General features: G+C 46.2%; 1 protein-coding gene across 3 annotated transcripts in view; it reads left to right on the top strand.

The window, feature by feature from the left end:
- LOC124268835 overlaps window positions 1-17877 on the top strand; it is a 32356-nt gene that overhangs the window by 4007 nt on the left and 10472 nt on the right. For all 3 annotated transcript variants that reach the window (XM_046703851.1, XM_046703852.1, XM_046703850.1), the window contains exons 3-4: window positions 8906-9100; window positions 14455-14544. In XM_046703851.1, coding sequence (XP_046559807.1) covers window positions 8906-9100; window positions 14455-14544 — 285 coding nt within the window. The remainder of the gene's footprint in view (window positions 1-8905; window positions 9101-14454; window positions 14545-17877) is intronic.

Below are 17877 nucleotides of genomic sequence, written 5' to 3'. Positions count from 1 at the left end.
TTCCTCTTCAGATAGCAAATGATATGCTTTATATGTGCATCAGTGAAATACATCTGTTTTTAATTATTTCATTTCCATTTATTGCCATACTAATTGTAAAATTAACGAACCAATTTTAGCCACAAATAGACGAATGCGTCTCTCAAAAGAGGAGGAACTGATGGACAGTCTGTAGTTTTCTTTGTTCACAAGTGAAGATCTTCGAGCGCATGGTATATTAACCTATGCATTTGTGACAGAAAACATTGTCAGTCAATTGTAAAACGTATGGGGAATCTAGGGCTTCATGTTTGAAAGCTGAGCATAATTGTTCGTGACATTAGACTTTCATTTGAGAGAGAGGTGTATTTAACTTGCCTAGATGTGCCAGCTTATCGTAACGCTTTGTGTATTCCGTTGTTCAGCCCATCTGGAAGAAAATCTCGTCGAACAAGAAATTCCAGATTATGTCCATTTTGTGTACTGCTCTAAATTATGTCTTGAACACTGTCAGATCTGCAGTCGACCATGGTGACTCAGCTTTGTCCTCCTGGATTTATCTGCGGCATTCGACACAACTTACCACGAAATTCGTCTTAAGCGTTTGCTGAAAGAATTTGGTTTAACCAATACAGTTCTTGACTGGCTAAGATCCTACCTTTCACACAGAACCCAGTCCATTCACCAGGGATCAGTTCTTGGAACTTTTCTACCTGTATACTCAACCGTTCGGAAAACTTGTCTGTTTACCAAGTGCCTCATCATTTCTATGCGGACGACAGCCGACTGTTTGAAAGTTTTAAGTCTTCACAACAAAGTCAGCTAGAGTGCTAGTCCAACCTTGAAGCATGCCTCTCCAGCACAAGATCCTGGATGTCTGCCAACAAACTGAAACTTGACGACGATAAAACAGAACCTCCACAATCTTCTATTCCTTTTTTCTCCTCTTGTGAAAAACCTTGGCTTTCTTTTGGACACAAACCTCAGCATGGACAAGCAAATAAATCATCTAGTAAAGACCTGCCACTACCATCTAAAGAACAGTGGCAGCATCCACAAAGTCCTGACAAAAGAAGCCACACAATGTGCGGACACTGATTTTATCCCGCCTGGATTACTGCAACAGTTTACCTTTTGGGCATCTCTTCGTCCCAACTTCATCGTCTTTAAGAAAACAGAACAGGCTGCACTTATCATCATCTCCCCAGTCCTCGCTGCCACATCTCTCCCATCATGAACTCTCTACACTGGCTCCGTATTCGTGAAAGGATTGAATTCAAGATTCTCTCCCTCACCTATCAGTCTTTCTGCAACTCAGGACCCTCCTGCCTTCAAGACCTACTGACACAATATTCTCCAGAAAGAACTCTACGCTCATCACAACAACTGTTACTCGCTGTTCCGAGCTATAATCTAAGCTTCTCTGGGGAACTCTCTCCCAGTTAAAATCATCCCCTTCCCTAAGTACATTCAAAACTCAAGATATAATTCAAAAGTGAAAAAATGGCCACGCTTGAAGGGAAGCTACAGAGGGAAGACACCTAACTCAAAGTCCTTACCAATAGGGCACTCTCTTTAGAAGGAGCTGTTGGATGACTTGGTTGGTTGGTTGGTCGGTTGGCGTGTTGTTTAACGCCGCACCCAGCAATATTCCAGCTATATGGCGGCTCTGTAAATAATCGTGTCAGGACCAGACAATCCAGTGATGAACAGCTTGAATACCCAACTCCGTAATTGGGATATGATGACATGTGTCAACCAAGTTAGCGAGTCTGACCACCCGATCCCGTTAGTCGCCTCTTCTGACAAGCATGGGTTGCTGAAGACCAATTCTAACCCGGACCTTCACGGGTAGACAAGCATGGGTTGCTGAAGACCAGTTCTAACCCGGACCTTCACGGGCAGACAAGCATGGGTTGCTGAAGACCAATTCTAACCCGGACCTTCACGGGCAGACAAGCATGGGTTACTGAAGACCAATTGTAACCTGGACCTTCACGGGTAGACAAGCATGGGTTGCTGAAGACCAGTTCTACCCCGGACCTTCACGGGTAGACAAGCATGGGTTACTGAAGACCAGTTCTACCCCGGACCTTCACGGGTAGACAAGCATGGGTTGCTGAAGACCAGTTCTACCCCGGACCTTCACGGGTAGACAAGCATGGGTTACTGAAGACCAGTTCTACCCCGGACCTTCACGGGTAGACAAGCATGGGTTACTGAAGACCAGTTCTACCCCGGACCTTCACGGGTAGACAAGCATGAGTTACTGAAGACCTGTTCTACCCGGACCTTCACGGGTAGACAAGCATGGGTTACTGAAGACCAGTTCTACCCGGACCTTCACGGGTAGACAAGCATGGGTTACTGAAGACCAGTTCTACCCCGGACCTTCACGGGTAGACAAGCATGGGTTACTGAAGACCAGTTCTACCCGGACCTTCACGGGTAGACAAGCATGGGTTGCTGAAGACCAGTTCTAACCCGGACCTTCACGCGGGTAGACAAGCATGGGTTACTGAAGACCAGTTCTACCCCGGACCTTCACGGGTAGACAAGCATGGGTTACTGAAGACCAGTTCTACCCCGGACCTTCACGGGTAGACAAGCATGGGTTACTGAAGACCAGTTCTACCCCGGACCTTCACGGGTAGACAAGCATGGGTTGCTGAAGACCAGTTCTACCCCGGACCTTCACGGGTAGACAAGCATGGGTTACTGAAGACCAGTTCTACCCCGGACCTTCACGGGTAGACAAGCATGGGTTACTGAAGACCAGTTCTACCCCGGACCTTCACGGGTAGACAAGCATGGGTTACTGAAGACCAGGCCCCGATTTCTCGAAACAAACTTAAGTCTGAGTTTTGACTTAAGTTAGAGTTTTTACTCAAATTTGAGAAAATGCATTTCCCAGAATGAACTTAAATCGATATTAAACTCAAACATAGCAGACAATTTGAGTTTGAAGGGATAGATTACTTAAGATGTTTGAGCTCTTTTATTTAAAAAATGCAGTTGAGTTTAAAATTCAGCTGTTTCAAATTGTCAAACTCAGTTTGAAATTTGAGTAAAAACTTAAGTTTGTTTCGAGAAATCGGGTCCAGTTCTACCCCGGACCTTCACGGGTAGACAAGCATGGGTTGTTGAAGACCAGTTCTAACCCGGACCTTCACGGGCAGACAAGCATGGGTTGCTGAAGACCAATTCTAACCCGGACCTTCACGGGCAGACAAGCATGGGTTACTGAAGACCAATTGTAACCTGGACCTTCACGGGTAGACAAGCATGGGTTGTTGAAGACCAGTTCTACCCCGGACCTTCACGGGTAGACAAGCATGGGTTACTGAAGACCAGTTCTACCCCGGACCTTCACGGTAGACAAGCATGGGTTGCTGAAGACCAGTTCTACCCCGGACCTTCAGCATGGGTGAAGACCTTACTGAAGACCGACCTTCACGGTAGACAAGCATGGGTTACTGGACCTTCACGGGTAGATTGACATGAGTTACTGAAGACCAGTTCTACCCGGACCTTCACGGGAGACAAGCATGGGTTACTGAAGACCAGTTCTACCCCGGACCTTCACATGGGGTAGACAAGCATGGGTTACATGGGTTACTGAAGACCAGTTCTACCCCGGACCTTCACGGGTAGACAAGCATGGGTTGTTACTGAAGACCAGTTCTACCCCGGACCTTCACGGGTAGACAAGCATGGGTTACTGAAGACCAGTTCTACTACCCGGACCTTCACGACAAGGTAGACCAAGCATGGGTTACTGAAGACCAGTTCTACCCCATGGGTTGTTGGACCTTCACGGGTAGACAAGCATGGGTTACTGAAGACCAGTTCTACCCCGGACCTTCACGGGTAGACAAGCATGGGTTACTGAAGACCAGTTCTACCCCGGACCTTCAGCATGGGTAGACAAGCATGGGTTACTGAAGACCAGTTCTACCCGGACCTTCACGGGTAGACAAGCATGGGTTACTGAAGACCAGTTCTACCCCATGGGTTGCTGAAGACCTTCACGGGTAGACAAGCATGGGTTACTGAAGACCAGTTCTACCCCGACCTTCCGGTAGACAAGCATGGGTTACTGAAGGTTCTAGACAAGCATGGGTAGACAAGCATGGGTTACTGAAGACCAGTTCTACCCGGACCTTCACGGGTAGACAAGCATGGGTTACTGAAGACCAGTTCTACCCCGACCTTCACGGGTAGACAAGCATGGGTTACTGAAGACCAGTTCACGACCTTCACGGGTAGACAAGCATGGGTTACTGAAGACCAGGACAAGCCCGAATTAAACACAAACTTAAGTCTGAGTTTTGACTTAAGTTAGAGTTTTTACTCAAATTTGAGAAAATGCATTTCTGAAGAGAATGAACTTAAATCGATATTAAACTCAAAACATAGCAGACAATTTGAGTTTGAAGGGATAGATTACTTAAGATGTTTGAGCTCTTTATTTAAAAAAATGCAGTTGAGTTTAAAATTCAGCTGTTTCAAATTGTCAAACTCAGTTTGAAATTTGAGTAAAAACTTAAGTTTGTTTCGAGAAATCGGGTCCAGTTCTACCCCGGACCTTCACGGGTAGACAAGCATGGGTTGCTGAAGACCAGTTCTAACCCGGACCTTCACGGGCAGACAAGCATGGGTTGCTGAAGACCAATTCTAACCCGGACCTTCACGGGCAGACAAGCATGGGTTACTGAAGACCAATTGTAACCTGGACCTTCACGGGTAGACAAGCATGGGTTGCTGAAGACCAGTTCTACCCCGGACCTTCACGGGTAGACAAGCATGGGTTACTGAAGACCAGTTCTACCCCGGACCTTCACGGGTAGACAAGCATGGGTTGCTGAAGACCAGTTCTACCCCGGACCTTCACGGGTAGACAAGCATGGGTTACTGAAGACCAGTTCTACCCCGGACCTTCACGGGTAGACAAGCATGGGTTACTGAAGACCAGTTCTACCCCGGACCTTCACGGGTAGACAAGCATGGGTTGCTGAAGACCAGTTCTAACCCGGACCTTCACGGGTAGACAAGCATGGGTTACTGAAGACCAGTTCTACCCCGGACCTTCACGGGTAGACAAGCATGGGTTACTGAAGACCAGTTCTACCCCGGACCTTCACGGGTAGACAAGCATGGGTTGTTGAAGACCAGTTCTACCCCGGACCTTCACGGGTAGACAAGCATGGGTTACTGAAGACCAGTTCTACCCCGGACCTTCACGGGTAGACAAGCATGGGTTACTGAAGACCAGTTCTACCCCGGACCTTCACGGGTAGACAAGCATGGGTTACTGAAGACCAGGCCCCGATTTCTCGAAACAAACTTAAGTCTGAGTTTTGACTTAAGTTAGAGTTTTTACTCAAATTTGAGAAAATGCATTTCCCAGAATGAACTTAAATCGATATTAAACTCAAACATAGCAGACAATTTGAGTTTGAAGGGATAGATTACTTAAGATGTTTGAGCTCTTTTATTTAAAAAATGCAGTTGAGTTTAAAATTCAGCTGTTTCAAATTGTCAAACTCAGTTTGAAATTTGAGTAAAAACTTAAGTTTGTTTCGAGAAATCGGGTCCAGTTCTACCCCGGACCTTCACGGGTAGACAAGCATGGGTTGCTGAAGACCAGTTCTAACCCGGACCTTCACGGGTAGACAAGCATGGGTTACTGAAGACCAGTTCTACCCCGGACCTTCACGGGTAGACAAGCATGGGTTACTGAAGACCAGTTCTACCCCGGACCTTCACGGGTAGACAAGCATGGGTTACTGAAGACCAGTTCTACCCCGGACCTTCACGGGTAGACAAGCATGGGTTACTGAAGACCAGTTCTACCCCGGACCTTCACGGGTAGACAAGCATGGGTTACTGAAGACCAGTTCTACCCCGGACCTTCACGGGTAGTTTGATGAGTTAATGGTAATTGACGTACACATAAAGAATGAAGCGTTTTACATAAGATTGTACTTCCCAATTGATATCGAAAACATGGTTTGAGTTTGGCTCATGAAACCCTATTGGCAGGCCATTTGAGTGTGAACATATCTTATGACAAAATTCTGTCCCGTTTCAATTGACCCAATTTGCAGTATGACGTGGTTGAATTTTGCAAAACCTGTCATATATTTCACATGATTGGCAAATCTAATGAGAAGATCCCAGCCGCTGCTTTGAATCCCAGTCCAACTTTTGAAGAGCCTTTCAGCAGGGTTATCACTGATTGTGTTGACTCGTATCATTACCAGCTATCGCAACAGTATCGCAACATCTATGCTTTTTAACCCTCATATAGCCATTCAGTCCCATCATAATTAGGTTTGTTCGTAGGATTATTTTGACCCTTCGGCCGTACCATACATTGGTTTTAGATATGCAACGATCAACGACGGGCTTTACAAATATATGGTTTCAGTATACTGTTCTTACAGCTCGATAACTTGGAAAAATATTTGATTTCGTTGTTTATAAGCAAATATGGGGCCACCTCAGCTGCCAACTGCTCTAAGATGGCAAGTTATTAGTCTGCGGAGGGTTACTGCAAGCCATGATGGTTGTCAGGCCATCGACTATCGGCTGACTGCCAGAAAACACCAGCAAACTAATTATGTTGAAGACGGTCTGCATTCAGGTCGACCATGCATGACAACTCCTAGGGAGGATACAGCCCTTTTAGAATTCCAAGGCTTCTTCCGTTTATGTCAAGTGGCAAGTTAAAAACAGAGTGGCTTCCACACCGTCGTTGGTCGAATCGCTAAAATCGAAGAGCACAGAGTAGCACGTCTTTATTGGGCGTCCAGTTTCTGTTACGTGTTGAATGTGGAGCAATGTTGTGTTTGTAGAGTCCAGTTTCTGTTACGTGTTGAATGTGGAACAGTGTTGTGTTTGTAGAGTCCAGTTTCTGTTTAGGAGATAGGCATAATGTGTTGGCCAATTTCCGGGTGTTATTGAGTATTAGATGCACTGACATTCATTTGGAACCGAGGGCGTCAGCCGGAGGTTTCAAATGAAATATTCCCGTGCTGTCTTTGTTACGTGTTGATTCCCATGTTGAAACAATAACCGTGAATCAGTTCGACAAGGAATTGGGTGTGAAACCAACAGACAATACAGAAATGTTTTATTATTAACCATTGTATACTAAAATCAACTAAGTTTACAAATCACTACAAAGGAATTACTATGGCAGTAAAAATAGAGTGGCAGTATAGCCACAATGGTAATAAATATAAAACTTGTGATTATTCTGCAACAGCTTCCAAAATAGGAGAATTAAGTGTCAAAAGTCATCTTTACAGATCGGCTGGTCGTCTTGTAATGTGAAATGCTTAACACAAGAGTCAAACATACACGGGTTTACAGAGGTCATACTGTAACACCATAAATGTCCCGGGGCATGTCACCTCAATATCATTACGTCAAGCATTTATAGATGATAATATATATATTATCTCTTCTCCTCCGTTGTTAGGACTGAGTACTCGAATAAAATGTCGCATCAGGCGGAAAGGTCCGAATTGATAGGTGCTTGATCGTTCTGACGACGATACATGGAAACAAATAGTATTCCCCAGACACTAATTCCTACTGTCTGCTACATCACAGTCTCCCCGTCGGTTAACAATCAGTACTAGCGAAATACCAAGGAGTAGAGCGTAGCCATTTATGGGAGGTAACTCTTGTCAGCTTGTCGAACGTATTTGAAATATGAGCCCTTTTAGATCCACATAGTGTACTCAATAAAAGGAATGGCTATACCTTTATCTCACCTAATGACCGACCGAGTACATGGGCTATGTCGTCTATGTGTGAGTGCCCTCCGTGTAAGATATGGACACAGGTGCGACAAAGGTGTGACAGAGACATGAGTGAAACAGGTTAAGGTGGCGTGGAATGAAGGATCCGATCCTGTAGGTGTGATTACTGTCGGTGTGCACATAGAGAATGCTTGTATATGTAGGCACACTGACGTGTAGTGTTTAATGTTAAGATCTACTGCAGGCGTCAATGAAGTGGCATGGGTTGAGTCAAATGTTTTTGAGAGAGTACTTCGTCTATATCTCGCCATGTCAGTTCAATGTAGGACGCAAGCCCAAACTCGGACATAATCTGTACTGGCCAGGCACCGGGTCAGTTTGAGATCCGAACCCATGATGTTCAGTGAAAGATGTTGAATTTTATTTCTTAGCTAAAAGCCACATATAGTTAACCTAAAATAAACCACATTTTGATACAGTCAGCTTTGAAACGTGTTCAATGTGATTGTTTTAGCCTTCTATTGCATAGGGTTGTTATAACATGGCGACACAAACACTCCGGGTCACAGGTGTAACAAACAACGGAATGGATTGGCATATTATTCCATTCAGTGCCAAATAAGGAGATAAAATCATGTGTTGGCCAATTTCCAGGTGTTAGTGAGTATTTGAAGCATGGGAATATATTTGGAACCGACGGCGTTATTCCCATGCTTCAAATACTCAATAACACGCGGGAATTGTCCAACACAAGATGTTTATCGCCACTGGAAACATAAAAGTAAACAAGAAGGTCCACACGCGTTTCTGTCTGCACTCTTTGAAAAAAAGTACGGACTATTTGTACGTATTAATACACAGCGAAAAGACTTGCCATTTCAGGGAATCGAATACCACTCGATCATGTTTTTCAACCAATCAGATTAAAGAACACAGTGACTTTTGGTTTACAATACAGATTATATGGCAGACCTTAAAGGCAGGTGACGCAGAGGCCTGTCAAATGCAGTTTGTACATAATGACTACCTTTATGCCCCACGTGATGTAGGGAGGCACATAATATTCCAGTTTATGTATATATGTTTAGGTCATGTATTGAGTATGCTAGTTTGCCACAAACACGTATTACACGTGCTGCGTTATCATGTAGGCGAAGGAGAAGAGTAAGTCTTCCTCGGGCAGCAAGAAGAAAAAGAAGAAGGAGGATAAAGACAGTCTGGGATTACATCCCACTCCTTCGATCAGTCCCTCCGCCCAACTCCTTCTAAGTCTGTCTACCCCTGCCCGCAAACACCCTGTGATACCCGGGTTAGAAGATGACGAGGATTCAAAGGAATTCTACACGGTATGTATAACACATCTGTGACAGTTCCATATCACCGGAGTCTGCACGGTATGTATAGAACGTCTGTGATAGGTCCATCCACTAGAGTCTGCAAAGTATGTATAGAACGTCTGTGATAGGTCCATCCACTAGAGTCTGCACGGTATGTATAGAACGTCTGTGATAGGTCCATCAACTAGAGTCTGCACAGTATGTATAGAACGTCTGTGATAGGTCCATCCACTAGAGTCTGCACTGCATGTATAGAACGTCTGTGACAGTTCCATATCACCGGAGTCTGCACGGTATGTATAGAACGTATGTGATAGGTCCATCCACTAGAGTCTGCACGGTATGTATAGAACGTCTGTGATAGGTCCATGTCACCAGAGTGTGCACAGTATGTATAGAACGTCTGTGATAGGTCCATCCACTAGAGTCTGCACAGTATGTATAGAACGTCTGTGATAGAACCAACCACTAGAGTCTGCACTGCATGTATAGAACGTCTGTGACAGTTCCATATCACCGGAGTCTGCACGGTATGTATAGAACGTATGTGATAGGTCCATCCACTAGAGTCTGCACGGTATGTATAGAACGTATGTGATAGGTCCATGTCACCAGAGTGTGCACAGTATGTATAGAACGTCTGTGATAGGTCCATCCACTAGAGTCTGCACAGTATGTATAGAACGTCTGTGATAGAACCAGCCACCAGAGTCTGCACTGCATGTATAGAACGTCTGTGATAGGTCCATCCACTAGAGTCTGCACGACATGTATAGAAAGTCTGTGATAGGTCCATCCACTAGAGTCTGCACGGTATGTATAGAAAGTCTGTGATAGGTCCATCCACTAGAGTCTGCACAGTATGTATAGAACGTCTGTGATAGGTCCATCCACTAGAGTCTGCACAGTATGTATAGAACGTCTGTGATAGGTCCATCCACTAGAGTCTGCACAGTATGTATAGAACGTCTGTGATAGAACCAACCACCAGAGTCTGCACTGCATGTATAGAACGTCTGTGACAGTTCCATATCACCGGAGTCTGCACGGTATGTATAGAACGTATGTGATAGGTCCATCCACTAGAGTCTGCACGACATGTATAGAAAGTCTGTGATAGGTCCATCCACTAGAGTCTGCACGGTATGTATAGAAAGTCTGTGATAGGTCCATCCACTAGAGTCTGCACGGCATGTATAGAAAGTCTGTGATAGGTCCATCCACTAGAGTCTGCACGGTATGTATAAAACGTCTGTGACAGATCCATATCACCGGTCTGTGCACGGTATCTATAGAACGTATGTGATAGGTCCATATCACCAGAGTGTGCACTGTGTGTATAGAACGTATGTGATAAGTCCATCCACTTGAGTCTGCACGGAATGTATTAAACGTCTGTGATAGGTCCATCCACTTGAGTCTGCACGGTATGTATAGAACGTCTGTGATAGGTCCATATCACCAGAGTGTGCACGGTATCTATAGAACGTCTGTGATAGGTCCATCCACTAGAGTCTGCACAGTATGTATGGGAACGTCTGTGATAGGTCCATCCACTAGAGTCTGCACGGTATGTATAAAACGTTTGTGATAGGTCCATCCACTTGAGTCTGCACGGAATGTATTAAATGTCTGTGATAGGTCCATCCACTTGAGTCTGCATGGTGTGTATAGAACGTAGGTGATAGGTCCATCCACTTGAGTCTGCACAGTATGTATAAAACGTCTGTGACAGATCCAGTTCACCGGAGTCTGCACGGTATCTATAGAAAGTCTGTGATAGGTCTATATCACCAGAGTGTGCACGGTGTGTATAGAACGTATGTGATAGGTCCATCCACTTGAGTCTGCACGGAATGTATTAAACGTCTGTGATAGGTCCATCCACTAGAGTCTGCACGGTATGTATAGAACGTCTGTGATAGGTCCATCCACTAGAGTCTGCACGGCATGTATAGAAAGTCTGTGATAGGTCCATCCACTAGAGTCTGCACGGTATGTATAAAACGTCTGTGACAGATCCATATCACCGGTCTGTGCACGGTATCTATAGAACGTATGTGATAGGTCCATATCACCAGAGTGTGCACTGTGTGTATAGAACGTATGTGATAAGTCCATCCACTTGAGTCTGCACGGAATGTATTAAACGTCTGTGATAGGTCCATCCACTTGAGTCTGCACGGTATGTATAGAACGTCTGTGATAGGTCCATATCACCAGAGTGTGCACGGTATCTATAGAACGTCTGTGATAGGTCCATCCACTAGAGTCTGCACAGTATGTATAGAACGTCTGTGATAGGTCCATCCACTAGAGTCTGCACGGTATGTATAAAACGTTTGTGATAGGTCCATCCACTTGAGTCTGCACGGAATGTATTAAATGTCTGTGATAGGTCCATCCACTTGAGTCTGCATGGTGTGTATAGAACGTAGGTGATAGGTCCATCCACTTGAGTCTGCACAGTATGTATAAAACGTCTGTGACAGATCCAGTTCACCGGAGTCTGCACGGTATCTATAGAAAGTCTGTGATAGGTCTATATCACCAGAGTGTGCACGGTGTGTATAGAACGTATGTGATAGGTCCATCCACTTGAGTCTGCACGGAATGTATTAAACGTCTGTGATAGGTCCATCCACTAGAGTCTGCACGGTATGTATAGAACGTCTGTGATAGGTCCATATCACCAGAGTGTGCACGGTATCTATAGAACGTATCTGATAGGTCCATTCACTAGAGTCTGCACGGGATGTATAGAACGTCTGTGATAGGTCAATCTACTTGAGCCTGCACGGTATGTTTAGAACGTCTGTGACAGTTCCATATCACCAGAGTGTGCATGGTGTGTAGAGAACGTCTGTGACAGATCCATCCACTAGAGTCTGCACGGTATGTATAGAACGTCTGTGATAGGTCCATCCACTAGAGTCTGCACAGTATGTATAGAACGTCTGTGTTAGGTCCATCCATGAGTCTGCACGGTATGTATAGAACGTCTGTGATAGGTCCATATCACCGGAGTCTGCACGGTATGTATAGAAGGTCCTGTGATAGGTCCATCCACTAGAGTCTGCACGGTATGTATAGAACGTTTGTGATAGGTCCATCACCAGAGTCTGCACGGAATGTATAGAATGTCTGTGATAGGTCCATCCACTTGAGTCTGCATGGTGTGTATAGAACGTAGGTGATAGGTCCATCCACTTGAGTCTGCACAGTATGTATAAAACGTCTGTGACAGATCCAGTTCACCGGAGTCTGCACGGTATCTATAGAAAGTCTGTGATAGGTCTATATCACCAGAGTGTGCACGGTGTGTATAGAACGTATGTGATAGGTCCATCCACTTGAGTCTGCACGGAATGTATTAAACGTCTGTGATAGGTCCATCCACTAGAGTCTGCACGGTATGTATAGAACGTCTGTGATAGGTCCATATCACCAGAGTGTGCACGGTATCTATAGAACGTATCTGATAGGTCCATTCACTAGAGTCTGCACGGGATGTATAGAACGTCTGTGATAGGTCAATCTACTTGAGCCTGCACGGTATGTTTAGAACGTCTGTGACAGTTCCATATCACCAGAGTGTGCATGGTGTGTATAGAACGTCTGTGACAGATCCATCCACTAGAGTCTGCACGGTATGTATAAAACGTCTGTGATAGAACCATCCACTAGAGTCTGCACAGTATGTATAGAACGTCTGTGTTAGCTCCATCCACATGAGTCTGCACGGTATGTATAGAACGTCTGTGACAGTTTCATATCACTTGAGTCTGCACGGTATGTACAGAATGTCTGTGATAGGTCCATATCACCTGAGTCTGCACGGTATGTATAGAACGTATGTGATAGGTCCATCCACTAGAGTCTGCACGGTATGTATAGAACGTCTGTGATAGGTCCATCCACTAGAGTCTGCACAGTATGTATAGAACGTCTGTGATAGAACCATCCACTAGAGTCTGCACAGTATGTATAGAAAGTCTGTGATAGGTCCATCCACTAGAGTCTGCACGGTATGTATAGAACGTCTGTGATAGGTCCATCCACTACAGTCTGCACAGTATGTATAGAACGTCTGTGATAGGTCCATCCACTAGAGTCTGCACAGTATGTATAGAACGTCTGTGATAGGTCCATCCACTAGAGTCTGCACAGTATGTATAGAACGTCTGTGATAGAACCAACCACTAGAGTCTGCACTGCATGTATAGAACGTCTGTGACAGTTCCATATCACCGGAGTCTGCACGGTATGTATAGAACGTCTGTGATAGGTCCATCCACTAGAGTCTGCACGGCATGTATAGAACGTATGTGATAGGTCGATCCACTTGAGTCTGCACGGTATGTTTAGAACGTCTGTGACAGATCCATCCACTAGAGTCTTCGCGGTATGTATAAAATGTCTATGATAGAACTATCCACTAGAGTTTGCACGGTATGTATAGAACGTGTGTGATAGCTCCATCCACTTGAGTCTGCACGGTATGTATAAAACGTCTGTGATAGAAACATCCACTAGAGTCTGCACAGTATGTATAGAACGTCTGTGTTAGCTCCATCCACTTGAGTCTGCACGGTATGTATAGAACGTCTGTGATAGGTCCATATCACCGGAGTCTGCACGGTATGTATAGAACGTCTGTGATAGGTCCATCCACTAGAGTCTGCACGGTATGTACAGAACGTCTGTGATAGGTCCATATCACCGGAGTCTGCACGGTATGTATAGAACGTATGTGATAGGTCCAACCACTAGAGTCTGCACGGTATGTATAGAACGTCTGTGATAGGTCCATCCACTTGAGTCTGCACGGTATGTATAAAACGTCTGTGATAGAACCATCCACTAGAGTCTGCACAGTATGTATAGAACGTCTGTGATAGAACCAACCACTAGAGTCTGCACTGCATGTATAGAACGTCTGTGACAGTTCCATATCACCGGAGTCTGCACGGTATGTATAGAACGTATGTGATAGGTCCATCCACTAGAGTCTGCACAGTATGTATAGAACGTCTGTGATAGGTCCATCCACTAGAGTCTGCACAGTATGTATAGAACGTTTGTGACAGTTCCATATCACCGGAGTCTGCACAGTATGTATAGAACGTCTGTGATAGGTCCATCCACTAGAGTCTGCACGGTATGTATAGAACGTATGTGATAGGTCCATCCACAAGAGTCTACACGGTATGTATAGAACGTCTGTGATAGAACCAACCACTAGAGTCTGCACTGCATGTATAAAACGCCTGTCATAAATCAACAGACATTGAAGACATTTGCCATTGTGTATATATATACTGACTGTGGCGTCTGTGAAGACAATCTACCATGTTTTCCAGAAAGTAGCAGAAGCGTTTCCTAGTATGACGTTGTCTGATGTGCTTGAAGCAGAGACTAAGTTCCTGGCTGCTGACAAAGATCGCAATGGGGTTAGTACCTACACACACTGGGCTTAGTACCCACACACACTGGGCTTAGTACCTACACACACTGGGCTTAGTACCTACACACACTGGGCTTAGTACCTACACACACTGGGCTTAGTACCCACACACACTGGGCTTAGTACCCACACACACTGGGCTTAGTACCTACACACACTGGGCTTAGTACCCACACACACTGGGCTTAGTACCCACACACACTGGGCTTAGTACCCACACACACTGGGCTTAGTACCCACACACACTGGGCTTAGTACCTACACACACTGGGGCTTAGTACCCACACACACTGGGCTTAGTACCTACACACACTGGGCTTAGTACCCACACACACTGGGCTTAGTACCCACACACACTGGGGTTAGTACCTACACACACTGGGCTTAGTACCCACACACACTGGGCTTAGTACCCACACACACTGGGCTTAGTACCTACGCACACTGGGGGTGTACCTACACACACTGGGCTTAGTACCCACACACACTGGGCTTAGTACACACACACACTGGGCTTAGTACACACACACACTGGGCTTAGTACCTACACACACTGGGGGTGTACCTACACATGACCTTGAAGTGCAGTGAGAGAGGGAAGTACCAACACATATCCTTGGGGTGCAGTGAGAGAGGGAAGTACCTACACATATCCTTGGGGTGCAGTGAGAGAGGGAAGTACTTACACATATCCTTGGGGTGCAGTGAGAGGGGGAGTACCTACACATGACCTTGAAGTGCAGTGAGAGAGGGAAGTACCAACACATATCCTTGGGGTGCAGTGAGAGAGGGAAGTACCTACACATATCCTTGGGGTGCAGTGAGAGAGGGGAGTGCCTACACATATCCTTGGGGTGCAGTGAGAGAGGGAAGTACCTACACATATCCTTGGGGTGCAGTGAGAGAGGGAAGTACCTACACATATCCTTGGGGTGCTAGAGAGAGGGGAGTGCCTACACATATCCTTGGGGTGCAGTGAGAGAGGAAGTACCTACACATATCCTTGGGGTGCAGTGAGAGAGGGAAGTACCTACACATACCCTTGGGTGCAGTGAGAGAGGGGAGTGCCTACACTTACCCTTGGGGTGCAGTGAGAGGGGGAGTACCTACACATGACCTTGAAGTGCAGTGAGAGAGGGAAGTACCTACACATATCCTTCGGATGCAGTGAGAGAGGGAAGTACGTACACATATCATTTGGGTGCAATGAGAGAGGGAAGTACCTACACATATCCTTTGGGTGCATTAAGAGAGGGAAGTACATACACATATCCTTGGGGTGCAGTGAGAGAGAGAGTACCTACACATATCCTTGGGGTGCAGTGAGAGAGGGAAGTACCTACACATATCCTTGGGGTGCAGTGAGAGAGGGAAGTGCCTACACATATCTTTGGGGTCCAGTGAGAGAGGGAAGTGTCTACACATATCCTTCGGGTGCAGTGAGAGAGGGAAGTGTCCTCACATATCCTTTGGGGTGCAGTGAGAGAGGGAAGTGCCTACACATAACCTTGGGGTGCAGTGAGAGAGGAACGTGCCTACACATATCCTTGGTGCGAAATGAGAGAGGGAAGTACATACACATATCCTTGTGATGCAGTGAGAGAGGGAAATACCAACACATATGCTTGGGGTGCAGTGAGAGAGAGCGAGGGGCCTACACATATCCTTGAAGTGCAGTGAGAGAGGGAATGCCTACACATATCCTTGGGGTGCAGTGAGAGGGAATTACCTACACATATCCTTGGGGTGCAGTGAGAGAGGGAAGTACCTACACATATCCTTGGGGTGCAGTGAGAGAGGGAAGTACCTACACATCCTTTGGGGTCAGTGAGGGGGCAGTGAGTGCAGTGAGAGGAAGTACCTACACATATCCTTGGGGTGCAGTGAGAGGGAAGTACCTAGGGAAGAGAGGGAAGTACCTACACATATCCTTGGGGTGCAGTGAGAGAGGGAATTACCTACACATATCCTTGGGGTGCAGTGAGAGAGGAAGTACCTACACATATCCTTGGGGTGCAGTGAGAGAGGGAAGTACCTACACATATCCTTGGGGTGCAGTGAGAGGGGAAGTACCTACACATATCCTTGGGGTGCAGTGAGAGAGGGAAGTGCCTACACATATCCTTGGGGTGCAGTGAGAGAGGGAAGTACCTACACATATCCTTGGGGTGCAGTGAGAGAGGGAAGTACCTACACATATCCTTGGGGTGCAGTGAGAGAGGGAAGTACCTACACATATCCTTGGGGTGCAGTGAGAGAGGGAAGTACATACACATATCCTTCGGGTGCAGTGAGAGAGGGAAGTGTCCTCACATATCCTTTGGGGTGCAGTGAGAGAGGGAAGTGCCTACACATAACCTTGGAGTGCAGTGAGAGAGGGAAGTGCCTACACATATCCTTGGTGTGCAATGAGAGAGGGGAAGTACATACACATATCCTTGGGGTGCACACATATGAGAGAGGAGAAGTACCTACACATATCCTTGGGGTGCAGTGAGAGAGGGAAGTACCTACACATATCCTTGGGGTGCAGTGGTGCAAGTACCTACACATATCCTTGAGTGAGAGAGTACCTACACACACATATCCTTGGGGTGCAGTGAGAGAGGGGGAGTGCCTACACATATCCTTGGGGGTGCAGTGAGAGAGGGTAGTACCTACACATATCCTTGGGGTGCAGTGAGAGAGGAAGTACCTACACATATCCTTGGGGTGCAGTGAGAGAGGGAAGTACCTACACATATCCTTGGGGTGCAGTGAGAGAGGGAAGTACCTACACATATCCTTGGGGTGCAGTGAGAGAGGGAGTACCTACACATATCCTTGGGGTGCAGTGAGAGAGGGAAGTACCTACACATATCCTTGGGGTGCAGTGAGAGAGGGAAGTACCTACACATATCCTTGGGGTGCAGTGAGAGAGGGTAATTACCTACACATATCCTTGGGGTGCAGTGAGAGAGGGAAGTACCTACACATATCCTTGGGGTGCAGTGAGAGTGAGAAGTACCTACACATATCCTTGGGGTGCAATGAGAGAGGGAAGTACCTACACATATCCTTGGGGTGCAGTGAGAGAGGGGAGTGCCTACACATATCCTTTGGGTGCAGTGAGAGAGGGAAGTGCCTACACATATCCTTGGGGTGCAGTGAGAGAGGGAAGTGCCTACACATATCCTTGGGGTGCAGTGAGAGAGGGAAGTACCTACACATATCCTTTGGGGTGCAGTGAGAGAGGGAAGTGCCTACACATATACCTACACATGGGGTGCAGTGAGAGAGGGAAGTACCTACACATATCCTTGGGGTGCAATGAGAGAGG

The sequence above is a fragment of the Haliotis rubra genome, unplaced genomic scaffold (assembly GCF_003918875.1).
Source record: "Haliotis rubra isolate DU_JTF1 unplaced genomic scaffold, ASM391887v1 Scf140, whole genome shotgun sequence".
Classification (NCBI taxonomy): domain Eukaryota; kingdom Metazoa; phylum Mollusca; class Gastropoda; order Lepetellida; family Haliotidae; genus Haliotis; species Haliotis rubra.
This window is presented reverse-complemented; position numbering and strand designations above follow the sequence as displayed.